Source organism: Sinocyclocheilus rhinocerous, unplaced genomic scaffold, assembly GCF_001515625.1.
Source record: "Sinocyclocheilus rhinocerous isolate Xijiao unplaced genomic scaffold, SAMN03320098_v1.1 scaffold1270, whole genome shotgun sequence".
In the NCBI taxonomy this organism is placed as follows: domain Eukaryota; kingdom Metazoa; phylum Chordata; class Actinopteri; order Cypriniformes; family Cyprinidae; genus Sinocyclocheilus; species Sinocyclocheilus rhinocerous.
Window position 1 is genome coordinate 148,028 of NW_015665029.1, and position 8,959 is coordinate 156,986.

The 8,959-nt window shown below is 38.1% G+C and overlaps 1 protein-coding gene across 3 annotated transcripts in view; it reads right to left on the reverse strand.

The window, feature by feature from the left end:
* Positions 1-8,959, reverse strand: part of atg16l2 (ATG16 autophagy related 16-like 2 (S. cerevisiae)) — a 37,470-nt gene that overhangs the window by 11,713 nt on the left and 16,798 nt on the right. For 2 of the 3 annotated variants that reach the window (XM_016541946.1, XM_016541945.1), the window contains exons 12-14: positions 7,780-7,851; positions 6,486-6,606; positions 6,236-6,341 (exon numbers count right to left, since the gene is read on the reverse strand). In XM_016541946.1, the coding sequence (XP_016397432.1) occupies positions 6,236-6,341; positions 6,486-6,606; positions 7,780-7,851 (299 nt within the window). The remainder of the gene's footprint in view (positions 1-6,235; positions 6,342-6,485; positions 6,607-7,779; positions 7,852-8,959) is intronic. The other variant, XM_016541947.1, reaches the window with a different exon arrangement.

Sequence of the window (8,959 nt, forward strand, 5' to 3'; positions counted from 1 at the left end):
TTGCCATCGTTTGGATATTCAGGGAAATTTGCATTCTTGCTCGTATTTTAAACATGAAAACAATAACTCGCACAGGGTGTGTTTGTATCGAAGAGAGTTTAAATCGATCTCAATGTACAGTCAGTGTCAATATTTGCTCTTCATGCTATTAAGTGAAGATCTACTTTAAAGATACATTGAACAGCATATTCAGCGGGCATCCTATCATATGCACGCTGCTTGTGTGGATGCAGTTTTGACCGCAAAAGATGAGGTAAGATTGGATATTTGACCGTTCCTGTTTTTACATTAGAAGCGGCATTTTATACATGTTCGGTTTTAATGTTACTTTAAGTTGGGGTAGAATTAAATGAATGCCAAAATTCAGAATTTTTTTCACGTACCTCAGGGGTACGCACGCGTACCCCAGTTTGAGAACCACTGCACTAGATAACAGTTTTTGTACAACACTTTAACACTCTCTGCTAGTTTATCATCAAGAGTCAGCGTAGGCCTACTCACAAACAGTGGCCAAAAGTCAGTCGGATTCATGAAGCAAAACTTGTATTTATTTTAAACGGGTGTTGTGATGAGTGCCGTGGGAACGGAGCGAGGCCGGTGGAGTAATTGATGATGAGCGACACCTGCGCCACTCACCGGTCTCGAGTCCCACGGAGGAGCTCCGGAAGGATAAAAGGAGGAGTGACGACAGTGTTGGACGAGAGAGGACCAGGCCTGGATTTTATTTTGTGTTTTGTGTGCGGCAGTCGTCCGCGAGGGGCTGCCGCTTTACTTTCATTTTGTGTTCGTTTATTTTATTAAAGTCTTTAAATGTTCGCCGGTTCCCGCCTCCTTCTTCCCGTGACTACGAACTTTGTTACAATGGCTTGGCAAACGATATTTTCGTGCACGTGCATTCCAAATAAATTATGTGTGGAAAAAAATCCTCTCCCTTCTACCACACGCTCTCTCTTCTCTGCGGCAACAAATTGCAGCCATTTCAAGTGCAAAATAGTTTTAAACATGCTTTTTTTGGGCGTTAAATAATGGCGCAAATACCAGAAATTTGACAAGCGCAAACGTTAGTAAAGCGTGTTGCGTGATTCATTTGAATACTCTCCTCCCATAAATTTTGCGTCTGAAAGGGAAACTCCTACAAATGCATATTCAATAAGGTCAGGCGCAAACATAACTGTGTCCATACCTTTTCAGCGCTAATTCATCACTGCGTGTCTTTTGTAAATCCTGACAGTACTAACGCCAAAAGACGGTTTGCGCTGGCGCAAAATTGTTTATTTATTTATTTTTACATAGGGGATTTTGGATTTTTTTGAATCACTCTATATATCAGAAAATATTGCCAACAACCAGAAAAAAAATCACCAAGTTTTTAGGAATATCATTTTATATAAACCAGGTGAAGGATATATGAACAAATCACTCTCGATAAGAACAAAACCGGAACATATAGTGATATGTAAATTCTACTGAAGTGGAGATTTCTGGCTCAGCGCAGGAGAAAAAAAAAATACTTTTGAGAAAACCACGTGTATTATAATTGAAATCTACACACGCAAATAGAGTGCAATAAAAAGTGAAATAAAATAAACACTTAAATATGTATTGTGGATATTTACTTTCCGCTAAAACATGTTACGGAAGCAAAATAGCTCAAAATTCTGCAGTGCATGTAAAACCAATAGTTTTGCCTGTAGTGTTCTACCATAAGATATTGTTGTTGCTTTCTTATCCAATGGATTTGAGCTATTACAACATTAACCATATTAGTGTCATTCTGTCCATTTAACATGATAAACAGGGCTGCAATTCTTGTGAAAGATACTTTTAAATATATTACACATATTAGTAATTATGTTACAGCTACATGTCAATTACTCTTCCAGAACGGTAGCTCTATTCTTGGCTTGCATGAGCTTTTTGTCATTCATTCAAGTAATATTTGTTGTTGTTGTCAAGCTTGTCATGCTTTGCATGTAATGTCTATGTAATGACTAGACGTCACGTCACTTTCAGAGTAAACCATTAATTATAATGAGCAATGTGGTTTTGTCATAATGCTAAAAGTGGAAATGATGTCAGTGAGTGTTGAGGATTTCACTGTGGTATAATACACATTTTAAAATGTTTGACTCTCAAGAGTGTAAATGCTTCTTTTTTTTTCAAACAGTAATTCAATGATATTTCACACAGTAAACTCACATTCTGAATGTGAAGAAATTGCTTAATACAATTTAAATTTGTATCTGGATATCTGATTTAAAAAGATGTAAACATTTAAGGAAAAAATCCAAACAGATGTAGTGATATAATCAAGTGAAAAATATATTTGGTTAAAAGTGTATTTTTACTTTCAGTTGACTTTAGAAATATGATTTGGTCCAACTTATTTATTTTTTTTACTTGAGGAAAAGTAAACCAATTATCTGTAACAAGTTAAAGTAATTTTTTTTTTTACTTTGATCCAACGACACTATTTTTCAGTGTAGGTGTTACGGGGCTGACAAGACGTGAGACATGCGGATCCATGTGCAAGCTTTATTAAGCAGAGAGATCAGAAACACAGGCAGGGTCGACCAATGGCAAAACAGGTATATGGCGGGCAAGACACAAGAATAATCCTAGGGCTAGCGAAGGTCAACGAACGGCGAACAGAATCAAAAGGGGCACGACTGAAGGGATAAATCCAGGAAAACAGGCGAAGATCAGAAACCGAGAAAACAGACAAGGCAAGGCAAGGCAAGGCACCTCTGATGGCTAGCAGACGGAAGTTCATGGACCGGATACGTAACAGTAGGTTTCATGAGATTAAAAACATCAAAGAGATAGTCCACCCAAAAAAGAATTAATGCTAATATTTAGAATTTTCATACATGCATTTACAAGAGGGTTTATGAGTTTTCACTTGACGTAGATGTAAGTGCATTGTGAAGCTAATGCAAGTGCAAGTTTCCTTAACTTATGCATAACTTCTTGCAACGTGCTTGTCAAGTTTCACAATGCGCTTACATTTACATCAAGCGTAAACTTGACCTTCTCATAAACATGTGTGACAACTGGCCTAAAGTAATGATTTTTAGTAAAAAAAGTAAAAAAAGAAAATAGTTATTTCTTATGCACAAAAGTTCTTTGGCTTCAAAATACATTAGCTGCATCTGAAATTGCATACTGTATGGTAGGTAATACATTCGGTTTGCAACCATTAAATTTACATTGCAACCATTAAAAAAAGTACATTCTATATGTGACCCTGGAAGACAAAAGCAGTCTTAAGTAGCACGGGTATATTTGTAGCAATAACCAAAAATACATTGTATGGGTCAAAATTATTGATTTTTCTTTTATGCCAAAAATCATTAGGATATTAAGTAAAGATCATGTTCCATGAAGATATTTTGTAAATTTCATACCGTAAATATATCAAAACTTCCTTTTTGATTAATAATATACATTGCTAAGAACATCATTTGGACAACTTTAAAGGCGATTTTCTCAATATTTTGATTTTTTTGCACCCTCAGATTCCAGATTTGCAAATAGTTGTATCTCTACCAAATATTGTCCGATCCTAACATACATCAATGGAAAGCTTATTTATTCAGCTTTCAGATGATGTACAAATCTCAATTTCGAAAAATTGACACTTATGACTGGTTTTGTGGTCCAGGGTCACATATATGTATATGGGTGGTATGAATGCAATTCGGGCATAGTACTTCCACCATGTTTCAGCTGCTTCACTGCCAAGTCCCAGAAAAACATCCATATTTTTTTTTTAACTAGATGGTTTTGCAAGTTTTTAATAAAGTGCATGTCACTTGAATCATGTTGTTGTTATGTTTTTAAGTTGACTAGTTCAACGTTAAAACATGGAGATTTAATTTTTTGCCATATATCCCTTTAAAGAACAGTCATGTCCTAAACTGAACGTAAAGCATCAAAACATTTAGCCTAAAGAAAAAAAAAATCACATCTGGAAAAGCAGCACAAACACCTTTGATCGTCAACTGTCAACACGTGTGGAAGAGTTTCTGTCTGTACGACGGCCTGTGGAGAAGCCAATCTCACGCATTACCACAAAAGCGTTAACAAGCCGTCTCTCGCCAGCGATGACACCACACACACCTGAGGCTGCACTGTTTTAGGTCATCACACTAGCCAGACGAGTGGTGACAGACAGCGAGCAGTGCCAGTTCCAGCAGCTGGGTTCATTATTCACATTTAATTGTCAGTCCTGGAAACCTGGACGATTGCTGTGAAAAGCACTACAGTGATCAACACATTTATAATGTGAAGTTTTCAAGGTTTTACACTGCTACAAAGCCATTAAACCACAGCTCGTTTAACAAACCCACCTTCAACTGTAAATTTTAAGGCAATTACTTTCGGACCAGAAACATTTTTAAAAACTAGTTTGTGTACACAAGCAGACTTAGGCCCTGTTTACACCTAGTATCAATATCCGTCTCAGGTGAGTGTTTATAACAGAATAATTACAGAAGTGATAGCAATGTTTACACCACAGATGATACATGGTCACATGTTTTCATCTACCTTCAAATGTAGTTTGAGTGATCCAAGCAGATGTATTAAGATGGATCATAATACTAGGTGTACTGTAAACCTGAGAAGAAAGGCTAAATTAGAAATTCTAGAGAACACTTTTATGTTCTGCTTTAATCCGTGAGGATACATCCCATTTCTGTGGAAGCTTATTTCTGACATGGAATAAAAATATGAAAAGATAATTGCGACTAATTGCGATCTCACAATTCTGACTTTTTCACACATTTGAAAGTTTGAAAACACCTTTGAGTTAATATCTAACAATTCTGACTTTCTCAGAATTCTGTTTACATCTAACAATTCTGATTTTTTTCTGATACCTGACCTGACCGCATGCAGAATTTTGAGAGGAAAAAAGACTTGTGAAATAGGTTGTGGAAATAAATATCATATTCCCAAGATCTAGGGTTGCAAAGGGGTGGAAAAATTCTGGTAAATTTCCGGAAACGTTCCAAAAATTCCTGGAAGATTAAAAAAAAAATCCTGGAAAGTTTCCAAAATTTCTGGAATGTTTCCAAAATTTACTGGGAAATTTTCCACATTTTTGCAACTCTACCAAGATCTGTGCATATGTGACCTGAACATAAGGTTCAGATAATCTCTTCCTGTCTAAGGGCCTGTTTACACTTGGTCAGTTCATGCGCTTTCTCTGATTGGATTTTTGATTTGTTTAAATCCGATCTTCAATTCCTGCGCTATATGCAAATTTAATGGAGTTCACGTCAACGAAAGCAATAGATATGCACTGCATTTTATTCATCAGCAGCTAATTTCAAAATCAAAGACCACAACAGGAGAGAGAGAGAGCGGCATCAGCACTGGAAAGATAAGTAAGTTTTACCACTTTTAATGAAGATGATTGTGTGTTGAATATCTGCAACTTACTTTCATTTGCACCAGTTTGCGTATCGGTTTGCTGAAGAGACACTTAACTACTCATCCGCGGCGATGCGTGTTGCATTAGCGCTGTCGTATCTGACTATAGCATGCCATATAGCCTATAACACACTCTTACACATTTATTAGTTTAACATTTTGGGAGGAGTACAATTTACATATGCGATTTCAACAACCAGATGCATTCACACTTTTCCAGTTTCATCTTGAATGCTTCCTAGACAATCTCCTGAAGTGGTTTGAGTGATCGGATTAAATCCATCTCGAAAGTGGCATTTACAACTGGTCTTTTCACAATCGGATTACTATCCGATCAGAGGAAACACATGAAGGGACCAGGTGTAAACAGGCCCTAAGAGGGCAGTTCTTAGGCCTCATTCTGCAAAAATCTGACTATATGGCTCAAATTCCTTTCATTTTTTTTAATACTCTGAACAGTAAAAAACACAAGCCAGATCCTGGTTTTAATTTATTGCTATACCAGGTATTGTGACAAAATCCTATGCTAAAGTCTTATGCATAGTGATCCTACTTTTGTAGACAGGATTGAACTGGATTAAAGGATTTGAGTTTTCCCCTGCAGTGTGAACAAAGCCTTTCACAGCAAAAGCCCCAATGTGAACCACACTTTATACACGTAGTCAAAGTCTGATCATGTCAGACTAAATAGATGTTACCATTTCATAAACATTTATTAAGATGAGTTTTTATATTGTCAGAGATTTTTTTAATGTTGTTTACGCAGTGGGTGGTGTTGTAATTGCCCTGTTCTTACCTGCTGTCCCAAAACCGTATTTTTCTGTCATAATGGCTGCTGATGATGAGGTACTCGGAGCACACAACATCACTACAGAAAGACAAAACCTCAATGGTTTGTATGCCTGTGAGTAGAAACGATAGAGAAATATGGAAATTACTGATGCTGAAGTGCTAATATGTTGAACAAATGATTGCAGACAGATGCAGAATGTGCTCGTTGTTAGTTAATGCATGAGTGATTAGATGTATATTTTTGTGACACATACACGCTGCTCGCTGGAGGTCCCATATCTTCACGGTCCTGTCTGCACTGCCCGTGACCACCTGCCTCTGACTGTATTTAAATCTGGCAGCTGTCACTTTACGAGAATGACCCGTCAATGTAACCTAGAAAAACAATATAGACATACTTTAATGAGAAGCTAAACAGAATCTCTCTAAACATGTCAAGAACATTTCCATGTCATATTTTCTCCCAAAATTTAAAAAAGAAAGTAATTATATTTTGCATAAGAAAATATGATTAGTGTGTGTGTGTGTATATAGTCTACATACATATACTGTGTATATATATATATATATATATATATCAAAATTACAGTAATACTGTAAAATATTATTACAATTTAAAATAAAATTTTTATACTTGGATATGTAATGTGATGACAAAAATGATTTTTTTTTGCAGCTGGTATTCTAGTCTTCAGTGTCGCTCTCACTTTTGATCTTTTTTAATTCATTGTTGCTGAATAAAAGTGTTAATATCTTTCAAAACAAATTATTGATGACTTTTTTTTCTTCTTTAGATATGGGGGTAAAATATAACCCAGACATATTTTCTAAGAAATTCATCCAAACATGTACTTTCTCTCTCTGTCTGTCTCTCTCTCTCACACACACACACACACACCCGCGTACACACACAAGTAGACATAAAATAAATATTCAATCAATTTTACAGCCTTTGGAGCAATTGTGTCTTGTTAAAGTAGTCTCCTCTCATTTTCAGCATGTCGAATTGGTTTTAAGGAGAGCAACTGTGTATTTTTACCCTTTGTCACGCTAGTAAATTTTCAGACACATTTTTATATAACATATGGGTCATTCCTGTTATGCCAAACCCTTTGAACTTTGTATCTTATACAAAACTTATAAATATGATTTCTAATTTGTTTTTCTATAAGAGTGTCACGTTGTTGTCTTTTTTTAAATTCACCCCATATTCACTGAACTGTATTTCCTAATATGATAAGATGTGAGATGATCATTTTATACAATATATTAAGACAAATATGCTGGGCCATAAAAATTACTGCATAGTAAGAATGACCCATATCTGGCCTGTTTGCATCAAAAATCATGTGACAAGCTGATTCCGCCCCATAAAACTCTCCCACACCTCATTGTCATGTAAAACCCAATGGAATCTTAACAGGCACAGCAATAAACATCTTTAACATGGTTCATACTGCTCTGTCTCATCTGATGACGCTCTAAAGTAATTCAGAGAGACAGACTAGCGCAGGGAGGTTTGGGTGGGTGAGAGGTAAGCTCTGTTACCTTGGGAACGCTGTCCTCCAGCCTCCAGAACAGAGCCGACTTGTCATATGATGCAGCTAAAATCTGAGTGCCCTGATGGAAAAGCACAGTTACACATCCCACAATGCATTAGAGCAGTAACCACGGCATTATCAACTCAACAACCTTACAGGAACAGTCTCCTTATATTACTAATAAAGATCCTTCAGTAGCCGAGGACTCTTATAGCTCAGCTCATTGGTATGTGCTAATTAGCAATGACTCAGTGGAGTCATATGGAATGTTCTTCAGTTCAAAGCAGGGGTTCCCTTTCAGTCGGTCACTCTCGACGTCACGTCGGTAATGACCGACTTTGAGATCTCACTTAGAGAGACCAATCCACTTCGAGTGTAAACTAAACGAGCCAATGCACATTGGCATGCGATGATTGCATCCAGCTGTCGCTGATCGCAGCGCGAGTATAACTAGGCAGCAGGTGCAACGCATACTCAGCTTTTCGCTTCAGAGCCGAGCGATCACATCATTTTGCTCCTGAATACTCTACTGAGAGAAGAACACTGAACGAGTTCAGCACGCTCTTTGGAACTCTTGGTGTTGGTGGTACAGCGCTTCAGCGGTGGTGGTTTCCTGTGTCGAGTGGGTTGCACACATCAGGCTGCACTACCCCTGTTTGTGTTGCAGGCGGCCATCTCACCTGTGCGCTTCAGTATACTAAAAGAGCTTTTTCCCTAAAAGAGCATTCACAGGTGCATCTTTTTAAAGACGACGTTGTGTCTGGCAAACTCGACGTTGCGTCTTGCTAAAGACAACGTATCACCCATGCCACGTTGTTACCTGGCGTCGGGTGATGGTCACGATCGCTGCCTCACGTGTCTGGGCATTAAGCACGCTGAGGTGGCGTTCATGGATGAGTCATGTTCTCATTGCGGGCCAAGCTCCGTTACCTCAAAAAGGGCAGAGCTCCATTGCCTCTGCCTCGATCTAGTTCTCGTCATGGCGGCAGTCACTTCAAGCAGTAACACGGCGGTCTGAGGGTAACCTGATGGCAAACCCTCCAGAGAACCAACCCTCGGGGGACCATCGCTTCTCTTGCACTCCGCAACCAGTTGAGCTGCCAAAGGAACGTGTTGGGCCCTCTACAAGGAGCGTACCAGCTGTATCCTTCGGCGCTCCTCGCGACGATCGGATGTCGATTGCTGCA